The 21,202-nt window shown below is 38.4% G+C and overlaps 2 protein-coding genes across 13 annotated transcripts in view; one reads left to right on the top strand and one right to left on the bottom strand.

The window, feature by feature from the left end:
- The window catches only part of ACYP2 (acylphosphatase 2), a 247,671-nt gene that overhangs the window by 39,277 nt on the left and 187,192 nt on the right, over positions 1-21,202 (bottom strand). For 6 of the 12 annotated variants that reach the window (XM_077915395.1, XM_077915396.1, XM_077915397.1 and 3 more), the window contains one exon: positions 11,525-11,644. The exons of the other annotated variants lie outside the window; for them this stretch is intronic. In XM_077915395.1, coding sequence (XP_077771521.1) covers positions 11,525-11,644 — 120 coding nt within the window. The remainder of the gene's footprint in view (positions 1-11,524; positions 11,645-21,202) is intronic. 12 annotated transcript variants of the gene reach the window in all.
- On the top strand, positions 2,876-3,939 carry TSPYL6 (TSPY like 6). The gene is given in 2 exon segments (XM_077913236.1): positions 2,876-3,029; positions 3,032-3,939. Coding segments are annotated over 2 exon segments (1,062 nt in total).

Below are 21,202 nucleotides of genomic sequence, written 5' to 3'. Positions count from 1 at the left end.
CAACCCACTGACCAGATACATATATCCTCATCCTTTGCCATCCCGCTGGTTCGCACAAGTGAACTTGGCATGCTTTCAGCCCCCTCCTCCACCAAGGCACCAGATTCCATCCGCTCTTATCTATTCAAGACATCCATCCACTGATTCTCCTTCCTCTCCCTTACATCATGAATTTTTCCTCCCTGCTGAATCACTGACATCAGCATGTACACATACTTCTTTTTGTCCCATTTTAAAACCATTTTCTTTGATCCACTTTCTCCACCAGCCATCATCCCACTTCTCTGAAGTAAAACTCAAGAGTCGTGAATACTTGCTGCTTTAACTTTCTCCCTTCTTCTCCCTTCCCATTTCCTCTTAAACCCATTATAGCTGAGCTGTCACCCTCCCACTCTTCCAAAACTGTTCTTGTCAAATGATGACCCCATTTATTTCCTTTTGGAGCAAATTCCTCAAAAAAAAATTGTCAATATTCACTGTCTCCAATTTCTTTCCTCTCGTTCCTTTCAAACCCCATTCCAACCCCCCACCACTCCACTGGAAGTGCTCTTACTGAGTCACCAGTAACTCTTTTTGTTGTAAAACCCAATAATGAGTTCTCAGACTTCATTTTACTTCACCTGTCAGCACCATGTCACCCAGGTAAGCACTTTCCCTTCCATATCTGGCTGCCAGTACATTGCACACTCTCATATTCCCTCCTACTTTACTGGTCTCTCCTTGGTCTTCTTATTCTCCTTGACTTTGTAATTTTGGAAGCCTCGGGGCTCAGTCTGTCAATACTCACACCCTTGGTGATTTCATCCAGCTCTCTGGCTTTAAATATCATGTATGTTGATTATTTGCAAATATGTATCCCTGTCCCAGACCTCTCCTGTGCTCCAAATTCCCAATGCCTACTGTCTTAACTCTGTTGTCCAATAGTAATTTTAAATTTAGCTCATCTAAAAGTAACCTTCTGATTCTCCCATAGAGATCTGCTCCATCACAATCTTCCCTGTCTCTCCTGGCAACTCCATCTCACCAGCTGCTTGGGTCAAAATCCAAGGAGTCATCCTTGACTTCTTATTTCCCCTACCCAATTCATCATGAAACCATGCTAGCTATACCATCATACTATATCCACTGCCCACCTCCATTGCTACACTTGATCTGAGAAATTTCTTCCACTTGGATTACTTTTGTAGCTTTCTAAAAGATCTCCTGACATATACTACTGCCCCCATCCAGTCTATTCTTCACCCAGGAGCAATCCATGCAGAACCTAAGTCGGATTCTGAGTTCTTTTTTCTAAATCCTGAAATAAGGGCAACCTGGGTGGCTTAGTTGGTTAAGTGGCTGCCTTAGGCTCAGGTCGTGATCCCAGGGCCATTGGATCAAGCCCCACATTGGGCTCTCTGTTCAGCGGGGAGCCTGTCTCTCCTTCTCTCCCTCTGCCTCTGCCTGTTGCTCTACTTGAATACTCTGAGGGAAGAAATCTTTGTTCGATTTGCCAATATATCCTAAAAGGCCTAGAATAGTGCTAGGTATAACATAAGGACACAATAAATATTTAAAGTTTAGTAGATTATGTATTCCTTAAAGGTATGTATTCCTTAAAGGTAGTATCTGCCTCAGAACCATTTCAGCCTCATGCTATTCTTGTGGGAAGATTCTTTTCAAACTATTGATTCAATCTACTTCTTCTTTCTGTGTTTAGGTTTTCTACTGTATTTCAGTCAGTGTTGATGAGTTATACGATCCATGAAGTAATACATTTCATCCATGTTTGAAAATGCACTGGCTTAAAGTTAATGTGCTCCCTGATATTTCTTTAGATCACTACTGTGTCTATATTTTTCATTCCAAACACTGTTTACTTATTCTCTCTCCCCTTTTATTGTTAATCTTTGGGGGGTACTCTTTTGTCATTCATTTTTCTTATGTTCCTCATTACCTTTTCTCTACTTTCTTTGGCCTAACTCAGCTGATCTTTTACACATTACTCAAGTTACACTCTTTTTAAATTTTTTTAATTAATTAATTTATTTATGATAGTCACGGGGGGGGGGGTGCAGAGACACAGGCAGAGGGAGAAGCAGGCTCCATGCACCGGGAGCCCGACGTGGGATTTGATCCCGGGTCTCCAGGATCGCGCCCTGGGCCAAAGGCAGGCGCTAAACTGCTGCGCCACCCAGGGATCCCCAAGTTACACTCTTTGATGGGTGATATAGTGCTCACCAGTACTCAGAATTTCCTTCTTCCAGGCTCAGGGAACGGTAATACTTACTACCTGACCTTTGAAGCTAGGTAAGGCCAACTGACTGGCTCTGGCCAATGACACATGACATTTTTGATAGAAACATTTAATTCATGGGGAATGATGGTCTTTTCAATAAGCAGTGTCTGGTCAACTCAGTATTCATATGGAAAAAACAAATCTTGACTCATCACACGGTTCACAAAAACCAGTTTGAGATCGATTGTAGACATAAAAGTGAAAGATCTTGGAGAGGGGAGATTTCTCTTTTTTTTTTTTTTTTTTTTTTTTTGAGAGGGGATATTTCTTCAACAGAGCACAAAAAAAAAAAAAAAGAAAACACTAATCTAAAGGGGAAAATGATAAATTAGAATATATTACAATTTACAACTTTTGTTCATCCAAAGACATCATTAACATAGAGAAAAGTAACTCAGAAAGGGAGAAGATACTTGCAAGACATCTATCTGAAAGAAGATTTGTATCTAGCAGGTACAAAGGATTCCTACAAATCAGTATGAAAAAATACAGAATTTTGGAGGGCCTGGAAGCAGCCTCTTGGGCAACTGACAATAGCCTAAAAAATGGCTTGCACTGTGAAAAGCCACGTGGCCCTGGTGGGAAAGGCGCCTAGAAATGGGGAAGCTGGGGTCTGAAGGGATGGCTGGGGCAAAAGCCAAGGAATCAAGGACTGAAGGTTGTGCCATCTTCTCAGGAGCAGTGGCTGAGGAGGAGGGCGCTGAAGTGGTGGAGCAGAAGCCAGGAGATGAAGAAATGGAAGTGGGGGAGGAAAAAAAGCGGTAAATGAGGTGAAGGTGAAAGCAGGTCCCTGGTTCCTGAACGTGGATCTCCACGTGAGCTCCCTGGAGGCCATCCAGCTGGAAGTGGACACTATAAACGTTCAGGCTGACAGAGCCGTACTACAGTTGTGGTGCAAGTTTGGTCAAGTACATCAATACTACCTAGAGCAGAAGAGCTACATCATTCGGAATATTCCTAGCTTCTGGGTCAGTGCGTTTTGGAACTAGCCACAGCTATCCACCTTGAGTAGAGGCCAAGAAGCAGACATGTTAAGGTACACAGCCAACTTGGAGGTGAAAGACTTCAGACACCCTAGGATGGGCTCCAAGTTCAAATTCCTCTTTCGAAGAAACCCCTTGTGCAGAAACAAGCTGATTGTCGAGGAATAGGAGGTCAGATCATCCAGCCAAGTGGAGTCTCTTGCCACTCCAATCATATGGCACCCAAACCATGAACTCTAGACCTTCATTCATAGGAATCAAGGCGTCACCTGCAGCTTCTTCACCCGGTTTTCAGACCACAACCTTCCAGAGCCTGAAAGAATTGCTGAGATTATCAAAGAGGACCTCTGGCCAAATCTATTCCAATACTACCTGTTGCACGAAGGGGCCTCCAGAGCTAGATTTTGCCAGATAAGGAAGCCAATGGAGATCCCTTTGGTTCCAATCTGGTTAACCTCTGCCCTCGGAAATACTCCCATACAAGATCCCCTACCACTTCCTGCTGGAAGTGCCTTGGCAACAGCACTGGGTGTGCCTATTGCTGCTTTTGTACTGACCTTCCTTCAAACACTCATGCTCTCAACCGCAGGATTGAGACCTTCATGGTTTTTCTGCATTAACATCACGTGCCACGTGGCATGGTTCACACTCTTCTCAGCCAAACAAATGATGCTATAAATTGCACTGCCTTTACCTACACTGTTTGGACCCTGTTTCTTCCCAGGGCCTCTAGTCTGGTTACTACCCCCTGGATGTCTAGCTATGTTCAGAAGCCTGTTTTACTCACTCTGCTCATCACCTGCGAAAAATTGCTGGGCATTAATAAGGCCCAGGGAAAACAGCAGTGTGCCACTTGGCCTATGTGATTCATGCAATTCCATTGATCTTCCTGCCCTTCCAGGCACTGAGTGCTGCCTGCTACTGGCTACACCCACCCCTTAGGCTGCTGCCTGATGGATGTACATCGTCCAGACCACTGCCAGCTTCACTTTCTGGGTTTCGATGCACAATGATCTCCAGAAGTGATGGTAGGCCCAGGTTCCCTGCCGGCCCATAAAACACATTTCAGTTCTTCCCCTGAAAGATCTCAATTCCACACCACCACTACCATCACTTAGGAACCCTACTGGCTGTCTAGCAAGTGGTTGAAGTGACAAGTTAGACCCTATTCACATGGCAAGGATAACGGTAGGGTCCTTGATGACAAAGCACCAGGCTTTCTCAGCCTTACCCAGTGAATTCATACAAAATTTAGAGACTTTGATTTGCCTCCCTTCTTCATCCTCAACATGATGAAGTGTCAAAGGTGCCAGGGTGGTGTACCTTTTCTCTGCCTCTTCATCTCCTTCTCTTTGTCTCTCATCTCTCTTCTACCTTTTTTTTTTTTTTTTAAGATTTTATTTATTTATGAGAGAGAGAGAGAGAAGCAGAGACACAGGCAGAGGGAGAAGCAGGCTCCACGCAGGGAGCCTGATGTGGGGCTCTATCCCGGGACCCCAGGATCATGCCCTGAGCTGAAGGCAGATACTCAACTGCTAAACCACCCAGGCGTCCCTTTTCTACCTCTTTTTAAAAAGTGGTAGCCACCCCTCCTTAAAAAAAAAAGGAAAAAAAAGTGGTAGCCCAGATACACCTGCAAGAGCAAGCTCTTCAGTTTAATCTAGCTCTCTTTCCATCTCCAGAGGCAGAGCGGGTGTCCTGTCAAGGAAACTCCTGGAGCTCTTATTGCCCCTCCATGCTCTCCCAGCCCCTCCCCTCCCTTAGCAATGCCTACAGGGCTTACCAGAAGACTAGTCCACAGGGAAGGAAAGGTGTTTCTGGTTCAGAATGGATGAAAGGAACCAAAGAGATTGAGGTGGGTGCCCTAAGCAGGGAAAACTGAACCAAAGGCCAGATGCAGAAATGAGCCAGGGAAATGCAGGGCCTAGAATTAAGACTGGGTCAACCGAGAGCCTGCAAGGAAGGCAGACTTGCTCTGGGAGTAGTGATGGGAGGAGAATATTTTTCTTGGGACTGGCACAGTAGAACTGCAGGTAGCCAAAGCCTTAACTCTGATACCTCGCAAAGGGTTCTTTAAAGAAAAATAGTGCCATGTTGGCTGTTTTCCCTCCTGTTTTCATGTGACCTTATGTATGTGGAAGATGAATACAGTACTACTGTGCCCCGAAGTTCACTTGTATTTCATAAAATCCTATTCCTTTCTCTGCTTCTGGGAAGTCTTACTCCTTTCTCTGCTTACTGGGAAGACTTGGAGGTATAGATTTTGTTTTATTTTCAATTGGGAACATTTAGAAGAATATCCATCTCTTTCCTGTTTACTATAGAGAATTCTCTCAATATTACTAACAGTTTTCACCTGTTTCTGTTAAAACTATCTTTAGAAATACAACTTGCATAACTTGGTCTTGTCAGAAGCTCAAGACTTCAGAAATTGTTGTCTTCATGGAAAAGTTACCTAACGAAAAACTTGTGGCTCTGATTGTCTTGACAATTTACCCTGGTAACAACTTAGTAATTGAGTGTCTCTTTCCATAAATAGCAAAATTACTTGTGAGATTGCTCTGTAAAATTGGAAGGGCACCATTGGCATATTTATCTTTATTTATCCACATTATGGCAAAATAAAAGCATGTCAGCCTGAAAAAAAAAAACACAGACTAAAAAGATGGAAAATAACAAGGTGGAAAAGTACACAGAGAAACCAGAATGGCAGGAGAGTAGCCCGACACAAATACTCTAGACAATTGTTTGGCAGTATCTATGCACACCCTCTGATCCAGCTCTGGGAACATACCCAACAGAAATGCATATATGTATTCACAAAGACATGCATAAAAGTGTTGATACTAGCACAACTGAATACCTAACATTGGGAACTGCCCCTATATTCACCACTGGTAAAAACCCAAAAAAACAAAAAACAAAACCCACCACCCAAGTTTTAAATATTCACACAATGTAATACTGTGAGAAATAAAGAATTATGCCTGCATGCAGTAATATGAATGATTCTCACAAACATGATGTTGGATAAAAGAAGCCAGACTCAAGGCAATGTGCGATATAATTCCATTTATATATGAAGTTTAAGAACAGGTAAACTTTATCGACGGGGGTAGAAGCCAGAACAGTAATCACTACCAAGAACAGTGAAGACTCTGGCATCTGACCCTCCTTACAAACTTAGCGTGTTAGCCTGCCTAGTTAACAGTTGCTGAGTCCAAGACAAAGGACCTTACAACTCAATAGCCAGCATCGGTACTTGCACCAGTCTCTTGGGCTCTAATTCTTACTCTGTAGCATGAAGAAAGCCCCATGACACCTGCACACACAGTGGGTTGTGTTAGAGGAAAGGAACCCTGGGCTCAGGAAAAGTGAATCCTTTATAATGGGAATTAAGCACGTCTGCCCTTTGCTTTTGAAGGCACACATTATCTTTATTATACTGAACAGCAAGTAAACCTGCACTTTGCTCCATAGGGGACACAATGTCTACTTTTTCAAGGCTGTAAGCAAACCTGCCCTTTGCTCTGGAGGGAAACACTATTTCTGTCTTCCAAAGCTATTCATGGATATCCTTGGAGAGATACTCTGAACAAAGGCAGTTAGGGTTTCTGCTTCCAAGAGTTCAGAAACATCAGCGACCCATGATGATTATCTCCCAAATGTTCTAGGGGGTGGGTGGGTACCTATTGACTGGAAGGGACTATGAACCCGACTCTATAGGGCAGAGGATGTTCTGTGTCTTGACCTGGGTACTAGATACCTGGGTGTATTCAATTTGTGAAACTTCACTGAGTTGTACATCTGTGAAACACACTTTTCTATATGTAATTATCCTTTAATAAAATACACTTGAGAAGAACAAAAATAGAAGTCCAAAGAAAACTAAGGAAAATAAAACCATGAAACAAAACCCAACAACAACAAAAAACAAAACCTCATCATTTCTCGAACCTCTATGTTAGAAAATAACTGGCCAGTTCTAGAGTATGTTTCAGATCTTTCTGGGTAGGCAATGATTTCATATATGTGAATTCTAACGGAGTCATTTACTGTGTCACAATTCAAATGGCTAAAATCCATTTTCTAAGAATAAAAGTATTCAATTATCTAGGTACAGGCCATCAACTTTTAGTATTTTTACTGTAGCTGTTCATTTTGTCAACTGACCTTTATCAGAGTTTTTCAGCTATACACAGTTCATTAACCATGGCTTGTGAGATAGTTCATTTCTTTTTCCATCATGATAAATGTACTCTTTAATCCCCATCACCTATTTCATCCATTTCCCTTCTGGTAACCCATCAGTTTGTTCTCTATAGTCAAGAGTCTATTTCTTGGTTTGTATTTTTTCCCCTTTGTCCATTTGTTTTGTTTCTTAAATTCTACAGATGAGTGAAATCATATGGTATTTGTCTTTCTCTGACTGACTTATTTTGCTTAGGATTTTACTCTAACTCCATCCATATCATTGCAAATGGCAAGATTCATTCTTTTTTATGGCTGAATAATATTCTCTTATATATATATTATATATATATTCTTATTCTTATATATTAAATATATATAATATTCATACACACACACACACACACACATACCGCATCTTGCTGCTTCCATAATTTGGCTATTGTCAATAATGCTGCAATAAACACAGGGGTGCATGTATCCCTTTGAATTAGAGTTTTTGGATTTTGGGGCTAAATACCCAGCAGTCCACTTAGTAGATTGCAGGGTAGTTCTGTTTTAATTTATTAAGGAACCTCCTTACTGTTTTCTACAGTGGTCACTAATGTCTGCATTCCCACCAACAGTGCAAGGGATTCCTTTTTCTCCACATCTTCACCAACCATTGTTGTTTCTTGGGGTTTTTTTTTGTTGTTTGTTTGTTTCGGGTTTTTTAAGCCATTCTGACAGATGTGAGCTAATACCACATTGTAGTTTTGATTTGCATTTCCCTGATGATCAGTGATATTGAGCATCTTTTCCTGGGTCTGTTGGCCATCTGGATATCTTCTTTGGGGAAATGTCTGTTCATGTCTTCTGCCCAGTTTTTAATCAGATTATTCATTTTTGGGGTGTTGAGTTTTATAAATTCTTTATGTATTTTGGATATTAACTCTTTATTGGATTTGTCATTTGCAAGTATCTTCTCCCATTCCATAGGCTGCCTTTTACTTTTATTGATGGTTTCCTTCACTGTGGAGAAGCTTTTTACTTTGATGTCATCCCAATAGTTTATTTTTGCTTTTATTTTCCTTACCTTGGGGGATATACCTAGAAAGATGTTGCTGCAGTCAACGTCAGAGGCATTACTGCCTATGCTCTCTTCAAGGATTTTTACGGCTTCAGGTCTCACATTTAGGTCTTTATTCCATTTTTAGTTCATTTTTGTGTATGGCATAAGAAAGTGGTCCAGTTTTCTTCTTTTGCATCTAGCTATCCAGTTTTCCCAACACCATTTGTTGAAGAGATGTCTTTTTCCCATTTACTGTTTCCTCCTTTGTCAAAGATTAATTGACCACAAAATTATGTGTTTATTTCTGGGTTTTCCATTCTGTGCCATTGATCTGTGTGTCTATTTTTATGCCAGTACCATTCTGTTTTAATTATTACTACTTTGTACTGTAACTTGAAATCTGTAATTGGGATACCTCCAGTTTTGTTTTTCTTTTTTAAGACTGCTTTGGCAATCTTATATATAATATATATATATTTTTTTCAGGGTCTTTTGTGGTTCCATACAAATTTTAGGATTATTTGTTCTAGTTCTGTGAAACTTCACTCAGTTGTACATCTGTGGAACACACTTTTCTATATGTGATTATCTGTCTTGTGAAAAGTGTTGTTGGCATTTTGGTAGGGGTTGTATTAAATCTGTTTATAGCTTTGGGTAGTAAAGGCATTTTAACACTATTCATTCTTCCAATCCATAAGCATGGAATGTCTTTCCATTTCTTTGTGTCATCTTCAATTTCTTTCATAATTGTTTTATAGTTTTCAGAGTACAGATCTTTCATCTCTTAGGTTAAATTTATCCCTAGATATTTTGTTGGTTTTGGTGCAATTTTAAATGGCATTGTTTTCTTAACTTTCTGCTGCTTCATTATTAGCATATAGGAATGCAACAGATTTCTGTACACTGATTTTGTATCCTGTGATTTTACTGAATTCGTCAGTTCTAGTAGTTTTTTTGACAGGGTCTTTGCGGTTTTCTATCTATGGTATCATGTGATCTGCAAATAGTTAAAGTTTTATTTCTTCCTTACCAGTTTGGATGCTATTTTTTTTTTTGGTCTATTGCTGTAGCTAGGATTTCTAGCACTATGTGGAATAAAAGCCATAAGAGTTGACATCCTTGTCTTTTTCTTGATCTTCGGAGAAAAGCTCTCAGGTAGTCCCCACTAAGCATGAGGTTCACTGTGAGTTTTGCATATAAGGACTTTATTATGTTGAGGTATATTCCCTCTAGAGCTACTTTGTTGAGGGATTTTATCATGAATGGATGTTGTACTTTGTCACATGCTTTTTCTACATCTATTGAAATGATCATATAGTTTTTATATTTTTTTATTGAAGAGATGGATCACATTGATTTGAGATACTGAGGCATACTTGCATCCTAGGAATAAGTCCCAATTGATCATGGTGAATGATTTTCTGAATGTATTGTTGTTTTCAGTTTGGTAGTATCTTGTTGAGCATTTTTGCATCCATGTTCATCAGAGATATTGGCCTATAGTTCTTTTTTTGGCATCTATCTGGTTTTGCTATCAGGGTGATACTAGTCTCATAGGATGAATTTAGAAATTTTCCTTCCTCTTGTACTTTTTGGAATAGTTTGAGAAGAATACATATTAACTCTTCTTTAAATATTTGGTAAAATTTGTCTGTTAAGCCATCAGATCCTGGACTTTCATTTGTTGGGAGTTTTTTGATTACTGATTCAATTTAATTACTGATAATCAGTCTGTTTAAATTTTCTATTTCTTCCTGATTCAGTATTTGGAAGATTATATGTTTCTAGGAATTTATCCATTTCTTTGAAGTTGTCCAATTTGTTGGCATATAATTTCTTCATAATATTCTCTTACAGTTGTTTGTATTTCTGGTGTTGGTTGTTATTTCTCCTCTTTTTTGCTTTTGTTTTTGTTTTTGTGTGTGTGATTGTTTTTTGGGGTCTTTTATTTGATGAGGTGATAGTTCGTTTCAAAGTTCAGCTCTGCCAGCCAAATTAATAATATCCATGTATAATTTAGTTCTATTGATCAGCAAGGATGATGCTATTCCAAGGATGGGCCCCATTATATACTTGCTCATTAAGATAGTCTTTATCAAAAATTCCATAGCCTTTCTTTTCAGGCCTCCCTCTTTGAGGTATAAATATTTCACTTGATAATTAATAGTTAAAAACAATTTCAAGCCACAACTTTGGCACATGCCATAGAAGACTGTCATTAATAACAACACAATCTTCTGTTAAAAATGTAAAGAAAAGGGCAGCCCAGGTGGCTCAGCGGTTTAGTGCCACCTTCGGCCCAGGGCCTGATCCTGGAGACCCGGGATTGAGTCCCACGTCTGGCTCCCTTTATGGAGCCTGCTGCTCTCTCTGCCTGTATCTCTGCCCCCCCCTCCCACCCCGTCTCTCATGAATAAATAAAAATAAAAATCTTTAAAAAATGTAAAGAAAAAATTGGTTTGTCTTAAGCAAAAATCTGTCCATTTCTGTATACTGTAAGTGTATTGGGGGATAATAAAAATAATTCAGTGTTGGAAATGTAGCAGGCTTCTTTTTTACATAAGGGATATAAAAACATTTAATAATGCACAAGATTAGCTTTTTGCCTTTGAAGCATAAGGTAGACTTACTTACGCTTTTTACAATTCTATCAATTCATATTACACATTATAATTTTAAATGGCATCCATTTGGATGGCTTGTCCTGTGTTTTCCAATGGCAAAATTTTCTCTTGGCTATTAGTAGCCAGAAGCATAGGACATATAGGTTGCTTTGATTCATGTAAAGGGGTCCAAAAATTCAAGTTTAGTCTCTCTTACCGATATATAGAGATGGGAAAGGTGGTAGGTGGGATTTTTAAACTTAGCATTAAATGAGAGTCCAGAACATTAAACTAATAGTGCACTTAGTTACAGGTGGGGGCACCTGGGTTTTAGGGGGTTCTTCTTTAAATTGAAGGCAAGTCACTTAATTCCAAAGATACAGTTTAATTCATCTTCAAAATCTGAAGGTTTACTTACCCCTTAAAAATAAGTTTTCCACAAAGTTCTATGCCTTTGCCTGGCTTGCTTTCTCTGTACTTTTTCTGGGTGACTTTAGCCACTGTCATAGTGTCTGCCATCACCTTTGACAAAAGGACCCTGAAATTGGAATTTCCAACCCTTACTCTTGATCAAGGTCTGACAAGTCCATTTACATAACATCTTCAGAATTGCTCTATTCCCCCTTGTGTTTGACTACACATTGTTATGTTTCACTACAACATCTCTTGCTATGTTACTGAAAATCTCCAGATTGTATCTCCTAAATCTGATCTTTCTTTTCCCAACATTCACCCTGTTGACAAAGTGATCAAGTCCCTTATACCCAGATATCCATATCAGCCCACCACTGCCTACAGAACAAATTCCCAACACCCTGCTACTGCACTCAATTACAATGAAAACCCTGCCCCAAAATCTTGCTGGAGCCCACTCACATGAGACTCTGTGCTATACCTCAAGCAGCCCAAACACTGTCCTGGCTTCTGTGCCTTTCCTTCATCTTCCATTTTCTTCCCAACCTTCTTACCTATGGAAATCCTGTCATTCTTTCTAAATTCAAATGCCATCTTTTCTAAATAACATCCCCAACCCCCTACCTCCTGTAGCATACACTTTGTAGGCATCTATTTCATACAAACTTATACTGTAGTTCTTTATATATGTTACTTGGTTGTAGGTCTTTGTTACTCCATGTTAAGGGCCAAGATAATGTTTTAGTTATCTTTTTCTTCTGTAAGGGATAAGACACAGTCCCATCCTCAAATAGCCTGGAGTCTAGCACAGAAGACAATTTACAGTGTGAGAAGTGCTAAAATAAGAGCAAGCACAGGGACGCCTGGAGGCTCAGCAGTTGAACATCTGCTTTTGGCTCAGGGCGTGATCCCAGCTCCTGGGATCGAGTCCCACATTAGGCTTCCCCCAGGGAGCCTGCTTCTCTCTCTGACTCTCTCTCTGTGTCTGTCATGGATAAATAAATAAAATCTTTCAAAAAAAAAAAAAAAGAGCAAGCACAGAATGTTATGGGACCACATGAGAACAGTGTTTCCTCAAGCTGAGGCTTCAGGGTGTCAGGGGAGGCTTCTATTATTATAAGTGGCTTTCAAGTTCCTTTGTAGATACCATACTTGACTGTAAGCTTTTTCGGAGCAGAGATTTATCTTTTCATCTCTGAATCCCTAGGAATACATATCTTATGTCTAGCACAACATAAAATAGACCCTCTAAGGTTACTTAATGAATGTGTAAATAAAAGAGGCCCAAGACATTCATTTATAGTTCTAAATGTGTAGAGCAAATCATATTAGTCTTTTGTACTTTTTTATCCTACTTATCAGATGGTCAATAAATAATATAAATAATAATTGACTAATGAAAACCTCAAAAAAAAAGTTAAGAACCTATTTTTAGGCTTGAGGTTTTAGGTATTAACTGGCATAGTTACCCAAAAAAAATTCCTAAGAAAAAAGAGCCGGAGCAGAAACTTCAGTCAAATCCTTATAAATACCTTAATTCCAAGTCTCAGAAAGGAATATATGTGGACAAATGAGCTGTTTTGAAATTACAGATCCAAAATGTGCCAAAACTGTGATACTTGCTCCTTAATCTCTAAATTCATCTCAGTTAAAAAGAAAAACAGGCTTTATTACAGCCCTTAACAATATATTAAATATATATTAAGTATATATATATATTTTTTTAAATTTTTTTAAAATTTATTTATTTATTTATTTATGATAGTCACAGAGAGAGAGAGAGAGAGAGGCAGAGACACAGGCAGAGGGAGAAGCAGGCTCCATGCACCGGGAGCCTGACGTGGGACTCGATCCCGGGTCTCCAGGATCGCGCCCCGGGCCAAAGGCAGGCGCCAAACCGCTGCGCCACCCAGGGATCCCCAGTATATATATTTATTAAATATAATTGATTTATGTATTAATATAATTTTAAAATTATATTAAATATATTTATAACATATTAATTAAAATTATGTTATTAAATATAATATATATTACATATATATAAACTATAAATAAAGAGCCTTCAATAAGATATTAAGCAATATATTAAGCCCTAAACAATATAATAGTTCTCATTTATTAAGTCCCTACATCATGGCACCACTGTGCTAAGCACTTACGTGCATTATTCTTTTAATTCTCATACAACTCTACAAGGTATTCCTGTCCTCATTTTGCAAATGAGAAAAATGGGACTCCGTTGAGATACCTGTTTTTGGTCACTCAGATAAGGCAGTAGTAAAGCCAGAATTCAAACCCAAGTCTGGCTCCAGAGTCTCATAACTGTATATGGATAGAAATACTATCTTTTGTTTTATAGTAGAAAATTATCAAGATAGTCTGCCAATGGCTTAGATTTTTCCCATTTGTGCACAAAAATTCTTAGCATATAAAACACTTTACTAATTTTGATGATTAATGAAAGTTCTAACAACAAAGGTTAAGTGCAAAATCAGAAGCACAGTACTGATAATACATAATTGTTTGTTTTTCCTTTAACAATTATCAACATAGTATGACCTAATGTCTTTTGAAATCTGAATACCGCCCACAAGTGACTTTAAGATACAGTGGCATTCATGGCACATCTACTGTTGGTTCAAATCACTTTGCTGCAGGCACAGTCACAGCTGAAGCATATTTTTAGGTGTTCAGGTGGCTCCACCAAGCTTTCTGTCCCAAAGTAACCAGCAGGATTTGGAAGACAATTCACTTTGTCCAGGAAGACCAAATAACAGAGGTCTTTTTGGGTGGGGAAGGGATTATGTCACTGTCTAGAAATCTTTGATAAACTTGGCTCCTCAGCAATGGCAGGCTGGGGAAAGAATCCACAGCCAAGCAATACATGTGAGGTCCCAGAAATATGGAAAGAGAAGGGTAAAATGGAAAAATCTCAAGGAGAAAGTACAATGGAAGAGAAAAATAGTCATAAGAGAAATTTTCAATGTTAGTTGTGCATACCCAAAGGAATACTAGTGTGAGACCTAAGAGACAGTGATTTTTTAGTTCCAGCTTGTTTTCCAATCTAATTTTGGGACTTCTCGGGGGAAGTGTCATCTCCCTGTGGTTGGAATTTATTACTCATGATGAGAGGAAGGTGGAGTAGAAAGTCTTTATGTTTCCTTTTAGAGCTTTGAGCCCCTCATGCTAGGGAGGCTGCAGATACATATCCCTGGGACTTTACTACTACTTGGAAATATGATTGTCTTAATAAAGCAGAAATAAATGGGTATCTTCTTAACTTGATAGAATATACCTTGGCCCCAAAGTCACCACCGTGCTTACGGGGGCAACAGTAGGGATATTCCCACTCAAGTTAGGAACAAAGAAGGGCATTCACATTCACTTGTCACCACTATTATTTAACAGTACTGGATGTCAGACAATACAATTAATAAGAAAAAATAAGTAGAGGTGCAGAAATGTAGAGAAGGAAATAAAAATATCAGCATTTGTTATTGTTGTGGGAAACCTGAGATATTCAACTGTAAAGTACTATAAACAAGAAAAATTAATAAGGTAACATGACAGAATTACTAAAGGGATAACAGTAAATTTCAGATGAACAAAAAGCAAATTAGAAGACGAAATGGAAGAAGACTACATTTACAGCAACAGTACAGGATGAAATGAAGTATCCAAAAACAAGACTTAGAAATATGTAAGATTTATAAATACAATTTTAAAGCATTCCTGAAGGCCACAAAGATACGTAGAAAAGGAATGGCATAAGTTCTTAGATAAGAAGTCTCAAACTCAAAGTGATTAGTTCTTCCTAAGCAAATTTTAAAAGTTATCATAATTACAATAAACAAGGCCAAAAACTCCTGAGGAAGGGTGAGAGAGAGACAAATTCTAAAGTATGTTAAAAAAACAACAATTCAAGGACACTCCAAAAAAGAGTAGAAATGAAGGTGTGCCTGGCTGGTTCAGTCAGTAGAGCATGTGACTCGATCTGGGGGTTGTGAATTCAAGTCCCACATTGGGGGTAGAGGTTACTTTTTAAAAAATAGTAGAAATGAGGGGATGTACTCCTAATACTTTTTACAAATTAACATAAAGCTGCAATAATTAAAAGTCTTGAGACAATAATAGACAGATGAATCAATGAAATGCAAAAACAAATCTAGAAATAGACCATACTGCATATAGAATTTGGTGTAGGATAAACATAGTAGCTAAACTCATGGGGGAAAAGATAGACAACTCAAAAAACTGTCTTTAAAAACTGGAGAGAAAAAAAAAAACTGGAGAGATGTTTTTAATAAAATTAATTTGAATTTATGCCTCATGATATATACTGGGTAAATTTGAAAGAAGATTTAAATTTTTAAAAATGAAATCATAAAAAAAAAAAACTAGAACACAAGAGGGAATTGATTAACCTGTAGTGGGGAGGCCTTTCCATTATTTAAAATCTGGAGATATTAAGGAAAAGACTGATACATACATAAAGGATAATAGTGATAAATATAGTTCATGAAAAAAATTTAAAATCTACATGGTCAACATCCATGTGTGGTAAAAACCCTTAACCAATTAGGCACAAAAGAACATATTGCAAAATAATAGAGGCTATATGTAACAAGCCCACAGCTAACACCATACTCAATGATGAAAGGGATGAAAGCTTTTATTCTAAAATCAGAAACAAGACAAAGGTATGGACTCTCACAACTCCCATTCAGCACAGTACTAGAAGTCCTAACGAGAGCATCCGGGGCAGGGGCGGGGCGGGGGGCGGGGGAGCTCGGGGAGTGGGGAAGAAGAGAAGAAAAAGAAATAAAAGGTATCAGAATTGGGAGAGAAGAAGTAAAAATATCTCTATTTGCAGATGGCATGATTTTATTTTAGAAAATCCTAAAGACTCAACTAAAAAACTTAGATCTCATCAATGAATTCAGTAAAGTTGCAGGATACAAAATTAACCAACAAAAATCAGTAGCATTTCTCTATACTAACCACAAAATTTCTGAAAAAAGAAATTAATCCATTTACAACAGCATCAAAAACAATAAAATGCTTAGGAACAAATTTAAGGAGGTGAAAGATCTCAATGCTGAAAATTATAAGAAACTGATGAAAGAAAACATGAATAAATGGAAAGGTATCGTGTTCATGGACTGGAAGAAAATTGTTATAACATCAATGCTACAAGAGCAATCTAAAGATTCAATGCAATCTCTACCATGAGTCGAATGGCAGTTTTTAAAGAGCTAAAAAACAATAAAAAACTCTTAAGATTTGTATGGAACCACAAAAGACCCCCAAATAGCCAAACCTGAGAAAGAAAAAGCAGGAAGCATCACACTCCTGATTTCAAGCTATATTATAAAGCTACAGTCATTAAGACAGTATGCTACTGGCATAAAAACAAACCCAAGCATATTCTCTCAACTAATATTTGGCAAGGAAGCCAAAAATACTCAATGGAGAAAAGACAGTCTCTTCAATAAATGGTGTTGGGATCACTGGATATTCACATGTAAAAGAATAAAACTGGACCCATATCTTATACAACTCACAAAAAAATTAACTCAAAATGGATTAAAGACTTAAGTGTAAGACTGGAAATGATAAAACTCCCAAAAGAAAATAGAGACAAAGCTCCTTAGCATAGGTCTTGTTGATGATTTTTTAGACATGATACCTAAAGCATAAGCAACAATAACAACAACAAAATAAAAGTGGAACGACATCAAGCCAAAAAGCTTCTACACAGCAAAAGAAACCATCGACAAAGTGAAAAGACAATCTATGGCATGGGAAAAAATATTTGCAAGCCATGTATGTGATAAGGGGTTAATGTCCAAAACATAAAGAAATCCTACAACTCAATAGCAAAAAGGACTATTAAAAAATGGGTAAAGGACCTAAATAGACATTTCTCCAAATCCAAAGAAGATAAACAGGTACATGAGATGATGCATCACCAGTCATTAGGGATAGCAAATTAAAACCATGATGAGGTATCACTTCATGCCTGTTAGAATGGCCATCATGGAAAAGATAAAGAGATAAGAGCTAACACGAATGCTGGTGAGGATCTGGAAAAAGGGCCATCCTCGAGCACTGTCGGTGGGACTGCAGATTGGTTCAGCCACTATGGGAAACAATACGGAGGATGCTCTAAAAGTTAAAGATACGAGTACCATATGCTCCGGCAATTCCTCTTTGTTTTTTGTTTGTTTGTTTGTTTTTGTTTTGTTTTTTATTTTTTAGTTTATTTTTAAATAAATTTATTTTTTATTGGTGTTCAATTTGCCAACATACAGAATAACACCCAGTGCTCATCCCGTCAAGTGCCCCCCTCAGTGCCCGTCACCCATTCACCCCCACCCCCCGCCCTCCTCCCCTTCCACCACCCTTAGTTCGTTTCCCAGAGTTAGGAGTCTTTATGTTCTGTCTCCCTTTCTGATATTTCCCACACATTTCTTTTCCCTTCCCTTATATTCCCTTTCACTATTATTTATATTCCCCAAATGAATGAGAACATATAATGTTTGTCCTTCTCTGATTGACTTATTTCACTCAGCATAATACCCTCCAGTTCCATCCACATTGAAGCAAATGGTGGGTATTTGTCATTTCTAATGGCTGAGTAATATTCCATTGTATACATAGACCACATCTTCTTTATCCATTCGATGGACACCGAGGCAATTCCCCTTTGATGAATAAATTCAAAGGTAACAATAACACTTGAGAATATGTCTGTACCCCCATGATCCTATCAGTATTGCTTACAATAGCCAAGACATAGAAACAACCCAAGTGACCACTGATGGATGAATAAAGAGGTTGTGTTATACAGATACAGCAGAATATTATTCAGCCATAAAAAAAAACATGAGGACAGCCTACCATTTGTGACATCGATGGACCTTGAAGCCTTATACTAAGTGAAATAAGAGAAAGCCAAAATCTGTATGATCTCACATTAATGTGAAATCTAAAAAGCAAAATAAAAAAATCCCAAACCCACATAAAAAGAGATGAGACTTGTGGTTACTAGAGATAGGGGTTGATTGGAGGAAACTGGTCAGAAGTACAAATTTCCAGTTTTAAGATAAGTACCAGAGATGTAACACACGGCATGATGACTACAGCTAACACAGCCATGTGATATATAAGAAAGCTGTGAAGAGAGCAAATCCTGAAAGTTCTCATCTCAAGGAGAAAAATTTTCCCCTTTATTCTTTTTTTTATGCTTTCATTTTTATCATATCTCTAGGAAAGAATGGAGCTGAGCTGACTACCATGGTAGTCACTCCACAGTGTATGTATGCAAACCATCATGCTGTATGCCTTAAACTTACAGTGATGTATGTTAATTTTTTCTCAGTAAAACTGGGGAGAAAGACTTTAAAAATCTACATGATAAAAAAATCCACAAGCAAGTCAAAAGAAAAATTACCAACTGGGAATGCATAATTTTGTATCACCAAATTTCTAGAATGGTGTGAAAGGTTTACACTGAAAGGCTGCAAATCACTGATCCAGGGATTTGCCAAAAAAAGGATGCTAACTTCAGTTTATGTATTTATTTCACCTAAGGTGCCAAATAAATTTTTCTTCTGTCAAACATAATTCTATTTTTCATTTTAATGGGAGAAACCAATAGCCACAACACGACCAGGGTAAAATGAGTAATACAAGCCTGCACCTGTCTCGCAGGACATCAGTGATGGGCAAGGTCATTTTGGGTTTACTAAACTCAGGAAAGATATTCCATTTAACAAGCCCGGTCATTCCCATCTTGTTTGATGCTATGTTTTAACTGCTGCAGACTGCAGTGACTGCACCGTGAAAGTCACTTCTGTAGTGGTGTGCACGAGTTTGCACAGATTTACTCGAATGTTATGAACACAGTCAAGCTGTTACTTTCACCAAGTATGCAATGTACTCATGGCCTCTACACTTTTATTAGGCCTATTATAAATACACAGCCAATTTTCCCATATACTATTATTTCATCTTAGCATCTTAGCATTAGAGGAGAAAATCTGGTACTACTGAAATATGGTTTCTCTCCTGGACAAGAACTTAATTTGATCATTCAAGGGAAGAATATGATTACCTCTGGGTCTCTAGACATAATCTCTATCTTATAGAGGGGAAAAAAATAAAACCACCAAACTTTTTTGCAGACTCTTCCAGTGTTTGACTTCAGATAGAAACAACCCAACAACATTACAGGTTTCAATTAAAGAGGTTTGAGGGAATGTCCAGAGTTAACACACCTAGAATCTTTTCAGTGAGTTTTTTTTTTTTAATTCAGCCTACTTCCTGAGCACCTGAGTACATACTTGAAAAATGTTCTGTTAGTAGAAGGATTTCTTTTTTAAGTTCAGTATCACAGAAAGCAGCTGGATATTTCAAAACAGTCCAAGAACATACTGTGTCATAAGAATGCTATTTCCATGGAAATTTGGATAAGGTCAACCGGCATATATTATAAATAGTTTCCCACGCTATGCCTAAATTAGAAATCAATTCAACTTATAATAATTGAATTAATTAACAAATATTTTTCATGACTTGCCATTCATAGGCATTTGGGGAGGGGCTGAGGGTGCTCCATTTTAGTACTCCTTGCTCTAAGGGTGAAAAGAATACATTCTTTGGACCATGTCAATGGCCCTTGCTCTCCAGCTAGCCAAAGAAGAGAAAAGAATACAAATCAAGATAAACAGATTAAAAATGAAGATTTTACCAAGAAAGAATGAGACAAAACTCTTAGCTTCAATGAGAACACAGATTCATCCCTCCGCCTAAACATCTTTCTACAATTACTAAAATAAAGTCAAGGGCCAGGTCTAAGTTACATGTCAAAGGTGAAAGCCTAAGCCACTGAGGCAGAAAAACATAGTCAAGGTGAGGCTGTGAGGGAACAGGAGCCCTAGACCCAGCCCCTAGGTTTTCTGTCCCAAACATCATGTTGTTCCTCACCCCATCCGCAGGGAAGCCACACATGGCTATAGCACCCTTCGTGATACAAGTCTGAACCTGGGAATTTTAACCTGCCATGGGTACGAGGAGGCAGGGGATGCTGCAATGGCAAAGTTCTGACCACCCATGAAAACAGGAAAGCTAGAAGGTGGTGAAGAAGAAAGTTCTAGATGTCTTTGGGTATGGTACAAGAGCTCTGATTATAGACATTTCCAAGTTATTAGAGAAAGAAACATCTCCAGAATAGAGAAGAAGAGAGTTCTCTGGGCCACAATAGTTTGATGTATTACTTTATAGAAAAGGCTTTTTTTTTTTTTTTTGGTGCTTTGCCTGCCAAAAAGGGTTCAGTACACATGCAGACGGATTCCTGAATGAGGTGTGTTTTCTATTCTAAATTAATACATTCATCATTCTCTTCTTAGTTATGAGATTGTGACTTCATTCTTCACCTCAAATTTAGTTTCTAAAATTTAGGTCACAGTGATGCTCCCTAGTCCCAGCCCAGCCACGTCTGTGGGCAGTCTCAATCCCACCCATCTGCATTAAAGTAACCCCAGAGACCTCTCTACCGTCCACTTGGTCACATAGGCAAGCACACACCTTGAACTTCATTCTGAGAAGAAATTCCCACCACTAACCAGAGAACTCTCAGCCTCTAACCACTAGAGTCACACTTCCTTCTAGAAAA

Source organism: Canis aureus, chromosome 11 (assembly GCF_053574225.1).
Source record: "Canis aureus isolate CA01 chromosome 11, VMU_Caureus_v.1.0, whole genome shotgun sequence".
NCBI classification, from domain to species: domain Eukaryota; kingdom Metazoa; phylum Chordata; class Mammalia; order Carnivora; family Canidae; genus Canis; species Canis aureus.
The sequence above is the reverse complement of the archived record's forward strand: the minus strand, read 5'-3'. Positions and strand labels throughout refer to the sequence as shown.